Source organism: Podarcis vaucheri (genome assembly GCF_965113315.1).
Source record: "Podarcis vaucheri genome assembly, chromosome: 6".
Lineage (NCBI taxonomy): Eukaryota > Metazoa > Chordata > Lepidosauria > Squamata > Lacertidae > Podarcis > Podarcis vaucheri.
Window position 1 is genome coordinate 45,800,046 of NC_138764.1, and position 21,554 is coordinate 45,821,599.

At 42.2% G+C, this 21,554-nt stretch overlaps 1 protein-coding gene across 7 annotated transcripts in view; it reads right to left on the reverse strand.

Annotated features, from left to right (window-relative positions):
* PATJ (PATJ crumbs cell polarity complex component) overlaps positions 1 to 21,554 on the reverse strand; it is a 165,917-nt gene that overhangs the window by 104,527 nt on the left and 39,836 nt on the right. For 6 of the 7 annotated variants that reach the window (XM_082228721.1, XM_082228720.1, XM_082228718.1 and 3 more), the window contains 6 exons: positions 10,570 to 10,779; positions 7,440 to 7,559; positions 4,171 to 4,521; positions 3,171 to 3,261; positions 2,853 to 2,985; positions 2,016 to 2,087 (listed from right to left, as the gene is read on the reverse strand). In XM_082228721.1, the coding sequence (XP_082084847.1) occupies positions 2,016 to 2,087; positions 2,853 to 2,985; positions 3,171 to 3,261; positions 4,171 to 4,521; positions 7,440 to 7,559; positions 10,570 to 10,779 (977 nt within the window). The remainder of the gene's footprint in view (positions 1 to 2,015; positions 2,088 to 2,852; positions 2,986 to 3,170; positions 3,262 to 4,170; positions 4,522 to 7,439; positions 7,560 to 10,569; positions 10,780 to 21,554) is intronic. The other variant, XM_082228717.1, reaches the window with a different exon arrangement.

The following is a 21,554-nucleotide window of genomic DNA, read 5'->3' on the forward strand; positions in this document are numbered from 1 at the left end:
GCAAATCCACACAGATTGAAAGGCAAACTAGGCATAATAATAATAATAATCTGTTTTTGCCACTCAGTTAAAGAAAAGAGTTCTGATGCAGAGGTTCACATCTTTCAGAACCATGTGCATTTTGTCATTGTTTTTATCTCCAGTCCTCTTTCAACAGCACTTCCTGTCAGGCCCTCGGGGTTTTATAGATTCCCTCAAATTTTGGGGATTTAGTAGATAGACTCACAAGTATCCCAATAAGTACATGACACAAAAAGCCCAGCATGCATGCACACACATCTCTTCTCTTCTTGCAGCAGCTGGATGTAAAGCTACTTTAAATAGTGCTGGGACTCAGCTACACTGGAAAAGAAAAAGCACTTAATATGCATTGTATAAAGGTAAAGGGACCCCTGACCATTAGGTCCAGTCGCAGACGACTCTGGGGTTGTGGCACTCATCTCGCTTTATTGGCCGAGGGAGCCAGTGTACAGCTTCTGGGTCATGTGGCCAGCATGACCAAGCCGCTTCTGGCGAAAAAGAGCAGCGCACGGAAACACCATTTACCTTCCTGCTGGAGTGGGACCTATTTATCTACTTGCACTTTGACATGCTTTTGAACTGCTAGGTTGGCAGGAGCAGGGACCAAGCAACGGGAGGTCACCCTGTCACGGGGATTCGAACCGCCTACCTTCTGATCAGCAAGCCCTAGGCTCTGTGGTTTAGCCACAGTGCCACCCGCATCCCGTACGCATTGTATAAGCATTATAATAACACTGTGAAACCAGATGGTGCTGTGGAGGCCCGTTTTTTCCAACCTGATTTCTCATACAAAGTTAACGTGTTTAACTGAAACGCTTCTTTGATGTGTCTAGATCTAGCCCTGGACAAGCATTGCTATAGAGCCACTTCACAAAATACAGTTCACCACTGAGAGTGTAAGCTCAATAGAGAGTTATAGCTAATTGCATGTCCATGATGAATGGACCTCTACAATATTTATAGGGACGCGGGTGGTGCTGTGGTCTAAACCACTGAGCCTCTTGGGCTTGCCAATCAGTAGGTCACTGGTTTGAATCCGCATGACGGGTGAGTTCCTGTTGCTCTGCCTCAGCTTCTGCCAACCTACCAATTTGATAGCATGCCAGTGCAAGTAGATAAGTAGGTACTGCTGTGGCGGGAAGGTAAACGGCATTTCCATGGGCTCTGGCTTCCGTTACGGTGTTTTGTTGTGCCAGAAGCTGTTTAGTCATATTGTTCACATGAGCCAGAAATATGTCTGTGGACAAACACCGGCTCCCTTGGCCTGAAAGTGAGATCAGCGCTGCAACACCATAGTCGCCTTTGACTGGACTTAACCATCCTTTACTTTTTTTACCTTTTACAATACGTACTTATTTAATAAAATATATATACCGCTTAACTATAAGAAAAACCTCACAGCAGTTTATAAGAAGTATAAAACAATGAGATTATCAGTAAAAACAACTACTTAAAAACTTCAAAAACAATTAAAAGCAATAATAAGCTAAGAGCCTAATCAAAACACATCTCAGCATTCTACATATCTGGATACACAATACATGTGTTTTAAGGGCATACACCTTAGGGACACACACACACACACAAAAACCCTAATGTGTGAATTTGCCCTCATTTAGAGGTTTGTGACTACCAGGAGCTTTGAATGCAAGTGGTATGCCTAGATAGCAAAACCTGCATGTAGGAATACACTGGTGAACCAACATTCGTTGATAATTTAACTACAATGGAAAACTGGCAAGTTTCTAAAAACAACAGGATTGATATAATAAAGCTTTTTTAGCAGGACATCTGCTAAGCATTAATTGTATCTGTAGTATTTAGCAAAGCTGGAATCACAACTACCTCAGTGCTATTCATGAATGGATTAACTAAACGGTCAAGCAAACAGTCACTGGCAAAAGATGAAAAGTTAAGGCAAGCATACACTCCACGCCAAAAGGCCTCAAATAATTTCTAAGGCAGGAGAAATGTTGAAACATTTATCAACATACGTTTGCGGTGTTCCCCAGTGACTGAAAACTGGAGTTTCTTCTCCTTCTCCTTCTTCTCTCTCAGGCAATTCACTAAATAAGTAAAATAAAAATGAATTTTAGCTTCCCACACTTTTCTGCTTCCTAACATTCATTCTTTATGCTTCACACACCTTTACCACCTTATCTTCGCTTACAACAGATATTCAGCGGTCAAAACAGATACATCTTTTATCAGTTAATAGTTACATTTTTCCATGCTCTTGGAAGTGAGCACACTCTGGCTTTGCACAACAGGGTGAGAAATCCAGGTCCTCTTTAATAAAGCCAAAACCATTGAAGAACATAGTTCTGCCTTGTTACTTATTTCAGTTCAGGCAAAATAAGGGTGTGCATAGTGTCACTGTATACAGGAGATGTTCAAGTATTTGTCTGAACATGTGAATATTCAAAGTATATTCGAATATACACACACCTCACACAATTGTGTGGAGGGTTCTACTCATGTTCAAGTGAATAACAGTAAATCTTCCTTCAGACCTTTGCCACTCAACACAGGGATAGCCACAGACTAAGTGTGGGGGGCTTTATGCAATGGAGATATGGATAGCATGCCCATCCCTGCCCATGGATCATGTGCTCAGGAACAATGTCTGAACAGGCCTACAGTGTAATTACTTGGTGACATGGGACTTGCTTGTATCTGGATGGAGTCAGGAGTTTCCCATTGCTGTTCTGCTCTTGTATTCTTTAAGACAGACAACAAAGTTTTTTTTGCACAGCTTTGTGAGTGATGTATCTTCTACACCTTCCATGACAATAAGCAAACATTTTTCAAGTTGAGAGTCTCTTCCATACCTCGGCAGCCCTAGTCGAAGGGAGGCAGAATCCAGGGCACTGGAATGGTCACAATTTTCAGTCTTCAGGTTATTTCTCTCGTGATCATCATCAACACATAGAGGAGCTTTCGTGTCATTTTGCATCTTGGCATCTGCCACAATTAAGAGATCAGTTATTGTTCATTGATGCGGAGGTTGTGAGCAAAAAGGTACAGTGAGCTTAGAATAACTGACCAAAGACATCTTATGTTTAGGCTGACATATCTTGCATGAATTAAATGCAATAAGGGCAGAAAGATAAATCCAGCTGATATTTATTTATTTGATGATAACTTACTCATTCCATGGCCATCCAAGATAGTATTTGGTTGGCTGTACTCTGATGCTCCAGGGAACCCTGAACTGTTAATTCCATTTTCTTTAGCCTTCAGTGAAAAAGGGAGAGAGAAAAACCAGGCAATTCAAATTTGGAAATTTGCTGACATTGCACTATGTTGCAGAGAGACGCTGAGTTTACTGGAAACTTAACTTTTAAAATTAATTCAATAACATGTTCTTATGAAAATAAGATGTGACCATGAATTGAACCCTGCTGCCCAAAACCACAGTTATTGCAGCTGACATTGTTTACACTTTGTAGCATTACGCTTGCAGAATATCATGTAAGCCTCTTTATTGCGAAAATTCCTAATTGTCTAAATAATCAACCGCTTCAATCTGTGCTAGTTAAACCTGTGTCCCTCCAGATGCAGATGGACTCCATTTCACATCTGCCCCAGCTAATATGATGGGAGATGAAGTCCAGCAGCACCTGGAAGGGAATTGTGCTCACCATCCCCGATTTAGATATCAGAGTTTGCCCTCAAACAGAAAATTCCCCAGCAATATCCGTAACGAACAGGGGGCATCCCATCCCCATAAAGGTAAAGGGACCCCTGACCATTAGGTCCAGTCATGGCTGACTCTGGGGTTGCGGTGCTCATCTCGCTTTATTGGCCAAGGGAGCCAGCGTACAGCTTCCGGGTCATGTGGCCAGCAGGACTAAGCCGCTTCTGGCAAACCAGAGCAGCGCATGGAAACGCTGTTAACCTTCCCTATTTACCTGCTTGCACTTTGACGTGCTTTCGAAATGCTAGGTTGGCAGGAGCAGGGACCGAGCAACGGGAGCTCACCCTGTTGCGAGGATTCGAACTGCCGACCTTCTGATCGGCAAGTCCTAGGCTCTGTGGTTTAACCCACAGCGCCACCCCGCGTCCCTATCCCATCCTCAAACTTCACATTAAAACTTGTTTCTACTTTTCTTGCTACTGTATATGCAAAGAAAAAAGAAGAAGTACCTCTTTAGCAGCACCAAGGCCCATGTCAGAACTTAGTTCTTCCATGGTAGGAGGCTCTAGCTCCTTTGCCCAATGCCTTCCAGTTTCAGCGTGGATCTCACTAGATGGAGCCGGCTCTTTTACACCTGGTGGCATATAGCCAAAATAATCCTGATCCACATCATACTCATCATCCACCAGCATCTCCCGTTCTTCACCAAGATGAGCCTCTGCAGGCTTCAAAAACTCGTGCATTTCCCAAGACTCCTTATCAGCATCCATCTCATTCTGTGCAAGCTGAAACTGCCTCCCCAAATGCAGGATCGGTTCATCCACAAGTTCCTCTCTAGAGAAAGATTCAGCTCTGAAGTCCTGCATTAAATAAGAACAATAATACAAAAATGAAAGTAGAGATTTGCAGTAGCCCTTTTAAAAGAAGGAGGGTGGAGAATTACTGTTTATCATAGTTGCATCCTGGGAACGTTTTAGATTTTACAACTATTGCCTATCTTGGGGGGGGGGGGAATCTATAAAACAATTTCACAATATTAGAAAAATGAAACTGTACAATAAAACACATACATAAAGCATTATTTTGTATTAAAAATAACTGAAGTACAGAAGTTCTTCTATTGGCTGAATTTGTAATGAAAGCAAGCTTTGGCGAATTCCAGGGACATGTGGAATTTGATGGGACTGCAGCACAACTCCATGCATGTTTACTTGGAAGTAGGTCCCCCTAGGTTCCTTGCGTTTAATGCCAGATTAAATTAAACGTTTCCATTTCTGTTCAGAGGCTGAAAACTATGGCTGGAATGGAAGTATTCCACTCTGGATGTCACAGCAAACTACAGCTGCTATAAAAATGAGGAAGGGAAACAGAAGCACGTGAACAGAGGAGAAAGTAATGAGCGCAAATATTTGGTTATGATGTAGGACCAGGGCCATAGTATTAATAGCAAGTAAGTCAGAATATGCTGCAACACATAAGGCTATGGGGCACTGGAGCAAGAAGGAAGCCTATTTTGCCTGAGAGGCTCACTGCAAATTGTTAACCTATATGTAGCCAAAAAAGGTGCTCATTTGTGTTCTACTATTCTTCTCATATGCACATATACTCTATCAACAGAATGCTGAGAGCAACTTGAGGAGCAGAATGGAGCAGTGATGGGGATATCCCTCATTTCCCAGATGCTCCTACCAGTCTTCTCATGCTGCTATTTCAGGAAGGCCTTGAGCCAGCTTTTCATCTGGCTTTTTTAGTCTATAAAATGAAGTTGGGGGCCAGATCAAAAGGAGGTGGGGTTCCAATTAATATACTATGCTGCAGGGATAGAAAGAGACTACTGTATATGGAAAAGAAGCACAAGGCAATTCAATTTACCTTGAGGCAAGGAAGAAGGGCTACCCCTATGCTATCCATATAATCAGTTATCAGTAATCGATATATTCAACATATATTCATATACAGTGGTGACCCGCAAGACGAAATTAATTCGTTCCGCAAGTTTTGTCGTCTAGCGAATTTTTCGTCTTGCGCATCACGAAATCCCATAGGAATGCATTGAAAATCAATTAATGCGTTCCTATGGTCAAAAAAAGTCCAAACAAAGCCAAATTTGGTACAACAACAGTTTATCAACTGCTCTTTAAAGTCACACATACTGTAAAGAACAGTTCAAAAATTGAAGGGAAAATAAATTAACTTTATAAACAAAACATGTCTTTGTTTTTAGACAAAGGAAACAAAGTCGCGAGACGTTTTCGTCTTGCGAAGCAAGCCCATAGGTGAAATTCGTCTTGTGAGGCAAATCGAAAACGGAAAAACCTTTCGTCTAGCGAGTTTTTTGTCTTGCGAGGCATTCGTCTTGCGAGGTACCACTATATGCTTACACATAATCAAGGATTGCAGTATTTTATAATCCGTTTTGAATCAAAGGGAAACTGTGCCTTAGCTAACTGCAAACTGCTTGGAACAGCAAAGTTAGGAACCGACCTTTCACCTACAAACATCCGTGTACCCTGGACAAGGGGAAGACGTGAATCAGAGATTCTGGTACAAATTCCCCTCAGATACAGGCTAAATTAATCCACAGAACAGGAAGAGCAAAACCACAAAATCTCCAAAACTCCCTGTCCTGTCATAACTAGGGGAGAGGTTAGACTGAGCGTCACTGCAAGCATTGGAAAGCAGAACTAGAACCCTGTGCTTGACCAGTGCTTGACCAGGAGCTGGTAGCGTGACAACAGCTTGCTGATTGGCTGATTCTCGCTGACAATATTGTGAATCCCTCATGGTTGTCTCATGATCTATGATTTGCTGTGATTTGCTCAGGTATAAAGACCTCTGGATTTCTGTCAGTCGGGGTCCCAGTTCCTTTTGGAAGAGATTCCAAACTGGGTCCTTATTGCCTGGCAATAAACCTCACCTTCTTATTCTCCATTGCTGAGTCTGCCTGATCCTTATTTTGCACCTAGCAAGTACCCACTAACTTTCACGTGCTTCAACCTCACAGTAAATTTACCCTCAAGGCCTAGTGTTATACCTACTACAACATTCACGAGAACATTATGAAGAACACTGGATGGCCAAGCCTTTTTTTCATTCTGAACATACACCTGGTGTATATAAAATTCGCATCCCAAAAATTGCTTGCTCTGGAATAGTGGAATTGATCGGAGTAGATTATTTAGGGATGTGTACAGTAAAGCTATGGTTTTTCCAGTAGTGATGTATGGAAGTGAGAGCTGGACCATAAAGAAGGCTGATCGCCGAAGAATTGATGCTTTTGAATTATGGTGCTGGAGAAGACTCTTGAGAGTCCCATGGACTGCAAGAAGATCAAACCTATCCATTCTTAAGGAAATCAACCCTGAGTGCTCACTGGAAGGACAGATCGTGAAGCTGAGGCTCCAATACTTTGGCCACCTCATGAGAAGAGAAGACTCCCTGGAAAAGACCCTGATGTTGGGAAAGAGTGAGGGCACAAGGAGAAGGGGACGACAGAGGACGAGATGGTTGGACAGTGTTCTCGAAGCTACCAGCATGAGTTTGACCAAACTGCAGGAGGCAGTGGAAGACAGGAGTGCCTGGCGTGCTCTGGTCCATGGGGTCACGAAGAGTTGGACACCACTAAACGACTAAACAACAACAACACAGTTGATCTAGAGAAAAGGTTCAGTTCCTGATGGAAGCAGGAAACATTTCCTGCTCCCCACCATTTTAAAAAAATAAAAAATCTCTATGCACCACTACTTTAAATTTAACGAAAGAAACAGTCAACAAATACCTTTGGAACTTCAAGGCATATTGATGAGTTCACATCATTTATTGGTTCTTGAAATACAAAACTTTTAGCAATACCCTTGGGTTCCACAGTAGAAGAGGTCCCATGCTGATTATTTCCTCCCTTTAAAAAAATAAGACACTAATCAGAAAAATATAAATGGCCAAACGTTTTGAGAAAGAGAGTGGCAAGAAACTAGCTTGCAGAGGGGCACAGCTGAAAAGTAAGCCAGAAGGAATGCAGAAAGTAAACTCAAGAGACACAAGTCATAAGAAAAGTAGAGAGTACAAATTTTATTGTAAAATGTTAAATGTCCTGTTTATACTTGGGCTCTTGGTGGTCTCCTATCCAGGGGACTGACAAGGTCCATCAGTATTTAGCTTGAGCAGTCTACAACATCAGTTATTCCAGGATCACTTGACTGCATTACAAACTTTTAAAACACTTGATTAAAAAGTTAAAGCTATGTAAATATGTTTTGCTTAGGCCAGTGAAAATCATAGATGATGATGATGATCTTAGAAACTGCCCTGCTGTTTTTCCTAACTTTATTTATGTAGTAACTTGCTGAAAGCAATAAACCAAAGTAGAAGAAATAAAATTAGTGCAACATAAGGGCTTGGGTACCATTTTTATCTTGCCCATATGTCTGGCTTATTGGTTTGTTTGTTTGTTTTTGCTGTTTTCCTCACAGTCCACTATATTTTTCTGTATTCTTATACACACATACATATTACTAGCTTCCTATATCTAGCTTATATAATAAGGTGCGGCATGTTAAAAAGCATCAAATCCAGAACCAATCATATCAGAGCCTTTATAAGCAGCCATATGGATGAAGAACATAGAAGATGTACTCAGAACCATAAAGCCAGTAAGTAACCAATAAACAATATGCATATACAGTGGTACCTCTAGATGCGAACGGGATCCGTTCCAGAGCCCCGTTCGCATCTAGAAGCAAACGTAACCAGCGACGGCACATCTGCGCATGCACGAGTCGCTTTTCGCCACTTCTGCGCTTTCGCATGACTTCATATTGAGCGTCTGCGCATGCGGCAAAACCCGGAAGTAACGGGCTCCGTTACATCCGGGTTGCCGCGGAGCGTAACTCGAACGCGCTCATCCCGAAGCACATTCAACCTGAGGTATGACTGTACTGACATTGGACACATTTAAATGATAAGAGCCCCCAAAGGCTGGTCCAGCATCCTCTTCTCACAGTGGCCAACTAGATGCCTATGGGAAGTCCACAAGCAGGACACGAGAGCAGAGGCAGTCACCTTATTTATATTGTGATGTACAACTGGTATTCAGAGCCGTATTAATTTGACAGCCTTACACTATCTATTTTCTGGCATCTGTAACACTGCCCAGTACTAGTCTTGGGGGGAAATTGTAGAAAATGGTAGCAAAGGTGTTCAGGAAGGCCTGCAGCTTAGTGGTAGACCATCTGCTTTGTACACATATAAAGTCCTAGATTCAATCCCCAGGCAGAGTTGGGATGAATTCTGGTGGGCTGCTGAGAGTCAGCACTGAACTAGAGGGACCAATGTGCTGACTCAATACAAGGCAACTTTTTAAGTTCCTAGGTGCTTATCACCCTTCTAAACTAAAAAGCCCCAAATAATGTAACCTGTCCTCACAGGGAAATGGTCTAAGCTCTGTGCTCATTCTGGTTGCCCTTTTCTGAACCTTTTCAAGCTATGCAATATCCTTTTGGAGGTGCAGCAATCAGAACTGTACACAGTGCCAAGTACAGTCAGACAATAGATTTGTATAATAGCAGAGTACTATATTGACAATTTTATTTCCTAAGGATCCCTAACACTGATTTTGCCTTTTTCACGGCTACAGCACACTGGCCAACCTTTTCACTGATCTTCCCTGGTCATTTACCTCCAGTTCACATATATATATGTAGGTCAAGTTAATACTTTTTGTACCAATGTGCACTTTATCCTTCCACTGTATCACATATCTTTCCATTATATCCGAGCTGGGAAAGTGTGATTGGAACAAGCCATGGCTTAAAGCTGGCTCCATATCCTGGCTGGTTTGGAAGCCATTACTCACAGTTTCTCAGTTTGAATGTAATGGGAAGCTATGGCGAACTATGACTTCCTCGCTCCATTTTGTGCTGGTGCAAATGGAGGAGCAAAGTGGCTGCATGTAGGTGCAGGATGCTCATTCATATCATGGTTTATTTGATCATCAGAGAGTGAACATTATGCCAGTAATCTGTGCAGCAATGCACTCTCTCTATTCTTGAAGAGATTAACCCAAATTGCCCTGGGTCACAGGAGAAAAAGACTACATGAGACATCCTACTCCAGAAGGACTTGTGCTACGTAAAAGATTCAGAACAAATAGCTCAGTAAAAGTGGGCAAGACTGTATGATGACAGGAAAGGCCATTTTTTAAAAAAAATATTGCCTGGAGAAAGTCAGAATTTTGAATCCTATCAATCCAAAATCATGTGGCTATCCTAAACATAAAGTTCTCAACAGTGGCATCCTCCTTTAATTTAGGAGACTGGTTAAGACATTCCTGTTTGTACACGACTTTGATTTCACTACTGTGATTTTATCTTGGCTGGCAGCTGCTGTGCTTTAAAATCACTTACGCTGCAAGGTATTGAACTAAGTCAAACCCAGATTAGATCCACTGAAATCAATGGATCTAAGTTGTATATTCTACTGAATTTTCAAACTGCATTGCAGCTAACAGGGTGATTTCTAAAATAAATGGGAGACAGAAATCCAAACAAGTCTTTAGTATACAGCAAGACTCAAACTCTCATTCCAAAAATATCAAAGAGAAATGTTTATTTGCCCTTCAGCACACCGCTTCATAAGATATGCCATGCTCAAAGAACTTAGTGGGTCAGGCCTGGTCTGCTTCTTGCAAGCCCCAGCTGGGTTGCATAAGAAGCTCCACTCAAACTAGTTTTGCTGAATTTGGGAGGTTACATAAAACAACAACAACAACAACAACAACAACAACAACAACAAATTATTATTTATACCCCACCCATCTGGCTGGGCTTCCCCAGCCACTCTGGACGGCTTCTAAAAGAATATTAAAATACTGTGATATATCAAACATTAAAAGCTTCCCTAAAAACCCTTACCATCAAAGGTTTACAGATCCCAAGGTGAACTTTTCCTGGCGGCACAGATTTCAACACCTCTACAGCTTCTGCCAGAGTAGTATTGTGCAAACACATGTCATTTACAAAGACCAGACGGTCACCAGGGAAGAGTTCTCCACCACGCTCAGCCACTCCATTTGGCACCAGTGAACTGACCACAAATGCTGCCTTGGTTGGATCTAAGGGGTCCTGAAAAATAAAGAAAAGAAACTGTCATTTTTAAATATAGATAGAGGGAATGCTTCCAGACAAGCAACATATATATATGTACATCTACAGAAGGCTTCCATTACTATTTGGGCCACAGAGTTGAAAAATTCTGGAAGGAAAAGCAGCAAAATGACAAGGTTTGCCAAATGATAATAAGAATGTCACGAAGGGAGGGGAGAAAGAGTGCAAAGACTAGTGTCAGAGCACATGCATTTCAACAAGGAAATGTGGATACGACAAAAAAAAAAGAAGAACTGGAAGAAAAACATGGCAGGCAAGGCTACTCAGATATTCTACAATATTGTACATTGTCATCTCCACTAGAAAGGACACATGGCAAACAGATAATATTTTGGGGAACCAAATCAAGACACCCAACAGTAGACACAGACATTCAACAATGTGACAGGGATAAACAGGGAGTGGTTCTTTTATTCCGTGAAAAGACCAAGGTATAATAAGCAACAGCACCTTGACTTTAGCATGGTTTTCCAAGAACCTAATTGCAACAAAAAATGCCCCATTTATAGTTATTATTTCAGGATAAAGAGACAGTAAAGGGATGCGGAAGCCAAATTCTATTAGTTCTGAGGCGTGTTGGCAATTATCTACCCTCTCCAAAAATAAAATAATAATAATAAATCTAATTAAGAGCAGAATCGAAGCATACAAATATTCAGGGGATAAAATGAAGAATGCATTTGCTATAACTATGCTACCATTCTCAAGCAGAGGGAGCTCTTGTATAGGAAGAGGAGAGAAGCTACATAATGGGAAAAGATCAATCAGCTAGAAACAGCATATTGCTGCACAGAGAAACTGGTCTGTCCCCCAAAAGGTTTGGATGGCAATATAGTTGGCTGAAGGAGAAAAACCTACAAATCTAGTTTATTTTATTAGTCAAGCAATAAAAGATTCAAAAGCCACATCTTTGTTCAAAGACCCCAGTTTTTCATTTAAGGAAAATAGATCATAAGCAGTATCCTTTTGCAAAGGACCAATGAAACAGACATATTTTTATTTTTTTAATAAAATGTTTATTAAAGTTTCACAAATTATACATACAAACACAACAATACAAACAAACCCAAACAAAAAAAGAACAAGTATAATTTCAAACCCTTATTTTCTTATAGTTTACTTCTCCGACCTCCTCATACCTCCCCTTTCTGCATTCCAATTTCAAATTTTAATTCAGCAAATCCTCACCCTTAAGTTTATCTAATTTTTAACCTTTCTTTTCTTTTAACTTAATCCTTACAACTGTAATCCACTTAATTTCTAAACCAGCATCATTCTAACATTCATTAATTTTACAATGTTTCTTAAGATAGTTCTTAAATTTCTTCCAATCTTCTTCTGCCGTCTCTTTTCCCTGGTCTCAGATTCTGCTGGTCATTTCTGCCATGAAACAGACATATTTAAAGTAGTACCATGTTTTGGGAGGCTTGCTTGAGTTTCCTAAAATGCCACCAATTTGAGGAACTTCAAGACAGAGCACTAGGTCTCAGAAAACTAGCAACGCACAATACCCGATCAGTCCCTCGCTGCACTATTGTGGTGGTGGCTATGTCATTTAGACAACTTTATTTTCCTTCTCCATCAGGACCAATGACTGTGAATACCACTATCCAGTGCTTTTTTTCCTATTAAAAATGTTTAGGGGTACTCTCATTTTCCTACTCTTATGGAAATACTGCCCCTCAATGAGGCCAAACTTAGATTCACGAAATGTTTAGGGGTATCTGTACCCCTGCGTTCCTCCCCCCCCCCCGAAGAAAGCACTGCCACTATCCATTAAAAAGTGATTTGCTGCATTTAAGGGCCATTAGAATTTGCTTTAATCCAGATAAGCTATTTATGTACACAAGGAAGGGCACCAAATACAATCAGAATTAACTTTGTACTTTTCATTCTGCTGGCTCCCAGAACTGCGGTTTGTGCATCTTCAGCTGTAGAAGAAAGCAATTCTTTCCCCCTGACTTAGCTTTGTTGGCCCACAACCTGGTGCCCTCTGGATCTTCTGGACTACAACCCCCATTAGCTCCATCATATGATGCAAGCTGTAATCCAGAACTTTTGGAGAGCAGCAAGCTCAGGGAGGCTGAACTGCAACTTACATCCTGGTTCAGAATAGCAATAAAGGGCTGCCTGCAGTTTTTACCCCCAACTTGTTTGTATTTGATGTTTTAACTTTTAGTAACCCACATTGTGACCTATTTGCTAAATTCAGAATTGTGGGGTGTTAATTCTTTCTTTGCTTCTTTATTAATTATTAAATTTATATACCGCCCTATACCACAGGGTGTTAATGTATTAAATTAATAAATATATATACACAAAACAAGAACGCTCCATTATTAAAAATGAAGAATTTGCATTCAGAGCACAATCTAAATCAGGGCGGTCTAACATGTGGCCTTCAATGCCTTTTTTGGCAGCCCTCAACAACATTTCACACACACAGACCCCTTTAGCCTTTCCAAAGCCAAGTAAGTAGAGTCCCCCTGCCTCCTTTCCAAAGCCTGTTTAGCTGTTTTCCAGCTTTGGGAAGAAGATGGGAGGCCTCTAGGACCCTGCCAGCACCTCAGGGTGGCCAGCTTTGGAAGGTAGCACAAGGGCCGGGAGAGGGCTTTAAATTTTGGCCCAGCTTCCCCCCATCACCCCCATGCAACAAAGCAATGTGCAGTCCATAGGTTCCATGCTGACGCAGGTGGCGCTGTGGTCTAAACCACTGAGCCTCTTGGGCTTGCCGATCAGAAGGTGGCAGTTCAAATCCCTACGATGGAGTGAGCTCTTGTCACTCTGTCCCAGCTTCTGCCAACCTAGCAGTTTGAAAGCATGAACAAAGTGCAAGTAGATAAATAGGTACCGCTGCGGCGGGAAGGTAAACAGCATTTCCATGCACTTTGGCTTCCATCGCGGTGTTCTGTTAAGCCAGAAGTAGTTTAGTTATGCTGGCCACATGACCTGGAAAGCTGTCTGTGGAGAAACGCCGGCTCCCTCTGCCTGAAAGCAAGATGAGTGCCACAATCGCCTTTGACTGGACTTAACTGTCCAAGGGTCCTTCACCCCTTTTTTTTTTTAATTCTTGTGGCCCACTTGGTATGAAAAGTTGAGCCACCCTGATCTAGATGCTTCCAAAAAGTTATTACTTTGGTCCTTCAAGCCTATATCTCACTTACTATTCCCAAATAGTTTCAAATGCAAATAAAAAGGTCTTAGAACACAGTGGCATGTTCTGTAGTTACCAGTGCTTATTATATACCAGATTTCATTTTATTTCTGAAGCTGGTGGCAGGTTTTGTGTAGGGCCAATATCAATATCAGGTGCCCAGGAGCCATAACAATAAGATGGATTTATTGAATCTAAAGTAGATATTTCAGCATTGGCCAACAGAGGGCACTTACAGACCAGCAACAAGATCCATCACTAAATGCATCTGACGCTCTTAGCCAAAAAGTGTGTGTGTGTGTGCAGGGGAAAGATTTACTTGTTTAGCCATCAGATTAAGATTTTTCATTATTATGAAAGGACTGTGGACCACAAGGTTAGGAAACAGCAAGTGAAGGGGTCTCAGTGACAGCTCAAGGCACTGCAGGAGATATCGAAACAAAATGGATGGGACCTTGGTGGGCTCAGGCACAGGCCAGTGAAGGAGTGTGGCGTTTGCCTTCTATGGTGGGTCATAAGGAAAGGGTTAAAATGAGTGTGGTGTGATTGGCCAGTGGAAACTGATAGGACGAATTAGAGTGAGAGTGGGTGTTGTGTGAAAGTCAGTTGAAGAGGGAAGAGGGAGGATATATCTGTGGGTTGGTCGAGTTGTACTGTGAAAGAGTGAGAGGAACTGTCAGGTGGAGTCAGATAGATAGTTGGGAATGATCAGTTTGAAGTTGTTAGGAACTAAGATTTAAGAAACTGTCAAGAAAAACTAACTGAAACCATAAGCTTGTTCCTGCATTTAAAATAAACTTGATTAGTTGTTATTGTTAACAACTGTCTGGACTCCGTGTGTCCCCGTGAGAAACGGGGTGGTGGCAGTGAAGAAAGCAATCGCTGTGGTGGCACAGGGTCAATAGACCGTCAAACGTCCGGGGGCCCTGTGTGATTGCCACAAAATGTTAAGCATGAAAGGGCGTCAAGATGAGCAGTGGAGCGAGGAGGAAAGGTAGAAAGGTGTAGTAAAGAGAGAAGGCAACAGAAGGAATAGGAAAGGGAACCTAGAGGGCTCTGCTAGGGTATGGTGCATTGGTGATGGAGCATTGTGGCCACCGCCAACTGGGTCCAAGGGTGGAGCCGGAAACTCTGAGAATGAAGACTGCTTTAATGTTATCCCAACTAGGAAAGCCAGCTCACATGGAAGTGGAAAGAGTAGCCATGACTGCAGCTTCAATAGCTAAACATCTCTGGGGAAGACTCAAGATCCTTGAAGGGCAATGGAGGAGGTGGTGAACTTTATCTGATCGTGACTCTATTCCCAGTCACCCCCAGTGCAGGGAACAAACTCTGTGATAGAGCCCCAGCACTTGTGCCCTCCATTTTTCATTGGGAATTGTCAGTATCCCTCTTTAACCAGTACTTTTTTTCAGCCAGAACTCGACAGAATGGAGTTCCCGCACCTTTCAGGTGGGAGCCATTGTCATTATAGGAGAACAAGGGAGGTGTTTGTGGTGAGTTCCAGCACCTCTTTTTCCAGAAAAAAATAGCACTGATCTTTACTATGTTGAATTGCCCCAGTAAGCCCAGGACCCGGAACAGTTGGCAGACCTAATTACAGTGGTACCTCAGGTTCCCGACGCTTCAGGTTACAGACGCCTCAGATTACAGACTCCACTAACCCAGAAATAGTACCTCGGGTTAAGAACTTTGCTTCAGGATGAGAACAGAAATCGCGCTGCTGCAGTGGGAGGCCTCATTAGCTAAAGTGGTACCTCAGGTTAAGAACAGTTTCAGGTTAAGAACAGACCTCCGGAACGAATTAAGTTCTTAACCCGAGGTACCACTGTATTCTGTAACTACAGCTTCACTGAGAACAAGTTCTCGTTCACTGAGAACAAATACCACATGCCATTTTAAGAAGCACAGATAAGTCAGTTCTCGCCATTTGCTTTCCAACTATATTAGCTTTGGCACTCCTTCGGCTCCGGGTTCAGACAAATCAGCTTTCTGAGGAAAGTTGGCATAATGAAGTCACAAAATACCTGCTGCCACAAAAATACCCAAATATAAATATATCAGAACTAACACTGAACAGAACAGCTAACAGGCACCAAAACAAATACATTTTCAGAGTCATTTGTCTGTACCATTTTAAGTTACCACCAGAACACTTTTGATAGGGTCAGTTTGTATAAGCCACACATTTTGCACTGCAGAGCCAAGAGAAACACACATCACAGCTCACAAAATGCATTACATTTTGAAGAACATCATTTAGAGAATTAAACTATGAAGTTATTTCTTCAAACTCTGTTGCGTATTTTCCATTTTATTCACAAAGCTTCTACCCTTTCTTCATAGAAACCTTTAAATTCTATAATGTTACCAATTCTGCACTGACACAGGGCTGGAGCACCATGAGGCAATTTTAGTTTTTACATGTGAAGTAGTCTTGCAAAAGCACCTGCAAATCATAATATTGCAAGTGACCACATCCTGAATTGCTAGGAAATTCACAGTGGTCACTCCAAAAATTGTTTTGAAGATCAGTTCCGTGGCTGAGGATCTGCAGTCCTCATCACAGAGCCTGTGCGGAAGGGAGATATATAGGTAGTCAAGGCTCTGCAGCAGCTAGGTCATATTGCAAAGTACCAAAATCTAACAATAAAAATCTGAGAGCATGACACAGAGTTATTAAAACAAGGTCAACACAAGAAAATCACAATCAGCACAACAGGGAGCCAGAGTCGGGCAAAATAAAGCAGTCTTAACAGACCATCTCAAAATCATGAGAGAAATTGCTGACTGAATCTTTTTGGAAAAGGAGTCCCATTATATGGGTACCTGGATTGAAAAGCTCCTCTCCCAGGTCTCCATTAAGTGCACCTCTAACATTGGAAGAGTCATTATCTCAGTCCTACCTACTCCACATGGGCTGTTGCAAGAGAGAACCTTTTATGTTGCCCTGAGTTCCTTAGACAAAAGGCAGGGAACAAATGGATTACAGTGGTACCTCAGGTTACAGACGCTTCAGGTTACAGACTCCACTAACCCAGAAATAGTAACTAGGGTTATGAACTTTGCTTCAGGATGAGAACAGAAATTGCGCGGTGGCAGTGTGGCAGCAGCAAGAGGCCCCATTAACAAAAGTGGTACCTCAGGTTAAGAACAGTTTCAGGCTAAGAACGGACCTCCAGAACGAATTAAGTTCTTAACCCGAGGTACCACTGTACAAACAAAGCCACCTGAAGTCTCTGGGTGATATTCAATTAAATTGTTGCTCTTGCGCAAGGATTAGCACTAGTGCAATGGAATTTCCTCCCCCTGCACAAGCCCCATGCAATTCCCAAATCTGCTCCAGAGGCTTGGGGGAAACCCCAGAACAGATTTAGGGAATATGTTGTAGGGAGGGGGGAAGAATGTGCAAGGAGAAATACTTGCAGTGACAAAACAGATTGCTTAGTGCTACACTGAATACAACCCATCAAAATTACCCCAAGTAAGGACTGGTTTGCATAAAGACTTCTGTGGTAGCTGCTGTGTACAGTGAATTCCAGCAGCTCCTGCTTACATGCAGAGTTAACTGCATGAAGGCAGACCAAATAAAATACAATTAAAAAATAGCACACTGATCCGCCAATGATGTTCCATGAGATATGTGCAATGATCGTCACTGCATAGCCCCTCTCAAGGTAGCATGCCCTCCAACATGCCACATAGGGAAATAGGGACACACATCTTTCAGGGCTCAACCCCCCCCAACAGGTGTATTTTGGGGCTGCGCCCTTGCGGAAGCCAAAACAAACATCTCAGTAGATAATCAAAAGCAAGAATGGCTCCTGAAATTCCAGGATGTCCCGCTCAAAGCAGGACAGTTGACGAGCATGAGTTAGACCCAAGGTATAAGACTCTGAGCAGTAACCATATAGAGGCCTTGGAGGAGGATATATCTGGATATATCATATATATCTAGGGCAGGAAAACTGGATCCAGCCAGTAAGCTGCATCCTTAATTCCCTCATTGGCCAACTTTGTTTTTGCTGTTGCTTCTTCAAAAGCAAGTTACATGGAATAAACAAGGGCAAGGTCTATCCTGAAGTAGTAGATCTCTTCACCACTCTTACTGAAAGATTGTTTTATGGAAGATGACTTTGTAGAAACAGTTTCAATCAGACACAGATCTACAAAAATGTCTATCCTGCTGCCTGTCACGAAAACAAACAAGCAAACAAGAAGCCCTCACACTGAAGACAACAGATCTGAAATACAAATTACAGGGAATTCCAACGAAGCCTACGCTTCTCCAAAAGTTTGGAATGAGGGGGGGGGGAGGCAGACCCCAAAACCCACAAGGTGAACAGAAGCCAGCCCCTCTAGATAAGAATATAAAAGTGCTGATTTACCACCATGACAGTGATACAACCCTAAACTGCATAAATGTATTCAAGTTGTTAAACTGAAGGGTGTTTTAGGAGTAGTGGAAGGCAGCATTTGGAAAATAAAACATGGGTATTTATTGATCTGCAGTGGCGAGTACAGCAATGAATTTCATACGCTTCCTATACATCTGGCATTAATCAAGACTTCTGTTGTAGAAAATGTCAGTAAAGATCCAGAGAAAGAAATTACACAAAGAAGAAGAAAAATAACTGCAGGGAGAATTGGCAAAAATCATTGCCTAGTCCTAACATTTTTTCTTTCTTTCCTTTCTTCACTTGGTGGCCTAAAATCCAGTTTCGATTTGCGGGGTTGAAATAACCTTTTCAAATTTTCTTCAACCACCCTCTTCTCAAACCAAAGACCTTCTAACTGAAAGAAGTATATATACTAAAGTAAAAAAGGATATCCAAGGAGACACGCTGTACTTTAAAGCAACTCCTTAGGAACAGGAGCCTAATCCTTGCCAAGATTGGCAATCCCACTTGGCCCAACTACAGATGCTTTCGGAAATCATATTTAACTGGTGTCAAAGCAGCAACAATAGAATTATTGGTGTTCCTGTGGCAGATGTTCAAATGCTATTTTAATCTGGTAATCATTTGGACTGGTTTGCTATGGGAGAGATTGTCAACCATGTACATTTGCCGAATGAAATCCCCAAATTCATTCATTCAGAGGACCAACGTATTTGATTTTCAGCAAAAAATGTGTGGTTTAAAACTGCTGTTTATGTTACCAATAGTCCCAAGCACAACACAAGTGAAGTATTAAGTAGTGGCATGATAATTTTGGATTATTGCCGTAACTTATTCTGCAGAGCTTGCCTACGTGTGAGTGTTTATATATAGCAAGCAGTAGCTGCATGGAACACCAGCAAATCAAAGTGATATCTGTCAGTCTTTAAGATTGACATGAGATTTGCAAGCCACCTCCCACTTCCCTTTTAAGATCAGAGCAAAACCGTCTGTCAGTTATGTTTCATTACAATGATGTCACATGATTGACAGGTGGGGAGCCTTGCCACATGTCAGATTTGGTGTGCACGTCAGATGTTGGTAAGGATCTGACCCAAGGAGCCAAAATGGTTCCCCAACCCTGTCTTATATATCTATCTGTTGGGGGAGAAATCCCACCAAGCTCACTGGGGCTTATTTCCATGTAAAGATGCATAAAGTCTGCAATCTTAGAAAGGGAGGGGGGCAAGTGAAAGCATGAATTGAGAAAACGTAAGAGACAGAGGATGGTCAGATGCAAAACTAGGCAGGCGGCTTCTGCAACTTTAATTGTATAGAAGTGGGAACCTGGTTTTCTTTTCAACCTGAGAAAGTGAGGTATTCATGGGCTATACAGAGCAATTCTCTGCAGGACTATTCAGAAGTAGGTTCAATTGAGTTCCTTGGGGCTTACTCTTATGTAAGCATGTATAAGCAACTCCCCACTTATGTGGGTGTTACGTTCCGGTGTGTGATGCGCATAAGTGGGGAACACCCTCTTAACACCCTTTAAATGACCTCTGCCACTCCCTCTCCAAAATACTACTCTCCAAAATAATAATAATACTGTACAAAAAATATCCACAACTGGAATTGAAACTCTGGGGCCGGCAGGAGTGCTGCTGCTGCTGCGCTACCAGGTGGGGAGGCTGAGGGGCCTAAAGAAAAAAGCCCTGCTGTGCCGCCAGACTCTTCTCTGCCCTCACGGAAGTCCTACTCAGGCTATCTCTTCAGCCTCTCTCCAGCTCTCTCATTCCATTTCCAGGTATGAATTAAACTATTTAATTATATACACAGTCGTGCACAAGTGAAGAGATGCCTGTATAGGACCGCAGCCTGTACATAGTTTCTTGGGGAAGTTACTTCTCTCCAAATCCTACCACTCTGCCAAACGTGGAATGGATTTGTGGAACCATTTTCTTCCAGCTTTGATAGGTTCTGCCTATCATTTGGCGACATGCCCTCTGCCCCACCAGGCCCAATGGGCACCTGGATGTTGCCGCCCTCTCCACAGAGGGCATGTAATGATTAAAACAGCCGTCACGTATTTGCTAGATTGTTTCCGAAAGGTGGAAGAAAAAGTACCTGGGGTATTTGCCAGGATAGGCATGACTAAACCAAGTTGGAACATGAGATTCATGAAGTGGATTTGATCCAACATTCACCGGCCACCCTGATCAAAAGCCAGTTTACTCAAGCTACATCAGGGCTATTTTCATACCTCAAGAATAAAATCGCTTTCCACTCAATCCATTTCTTCTGCCTAGAATCAATTCCTGAATATCTTCCAGCCATCCTTTCAAACAGGCTTTTCTAAAACCACCTGCGCCTTTCCTCCATCCAAGCTGTGTGCTCCCTTCGGGCCAGAACTTCCTTTGGTGATATTCCATATCCTATCCTGGGCATTTTTCTGCCCCTCCCCCCTGCAGACCTGAAAAATCTCAGGCCAGCTGTCCTTGTAGAATTTTATACAAATTTAAAACCAGTGGATGAGATTTTTGACATTGCAAACCTAAAGCCAGCCGCGGACACTATAAAACCTGGAATGTTAACAAAGGAAAGAAGAACGCTTGTTTCAACTACTGATCCATTAGTTAGTAGCCAAACCTTGGCTCTGAGTTTTATATCCTTTTTGATATTATTCACTTGAGGAAGCCTAGGAAGAAAAAGATACTGCCCAAGTTACCAAATTAGTAGAACCTGCCTAAGATCCCAAGAACATTGCATCCCTGATGTGCATCTAGTAGCAACAGGTGCAGATAGACAGGACAGACTGACTGGGGGGAGGGGAATGGAAGCAACAAATCAACCTCTGAAAAAGGATAAAGGTTAACACCATACTTTTCAAGCTCTATTACACAACTTTAAAAGTCCTGGAGAAACTTGGGAATTGTACTTTGTTAAGGGTGCTGGGATTGTGAAGCCAGGACCCTTAACTAATTAGAATTCCCAGGATTCTTTGGGGGAAGCCATGACTGTTAAAATGGTGGTTTTAAATGTATGGTGTGAACGAGACTGGCTTCCATGCTTTAATGGCACCTCTGCTCCTTATGCTAATAATTAGGTAAAGGTAAAGGTACCTGTGACAGTTAAGTCCAGTCGCGAACGACTCTGGGGTTGCGGCGCTCATCTCGCTTTACAAGCCGGGGGAGCTGCGTTTG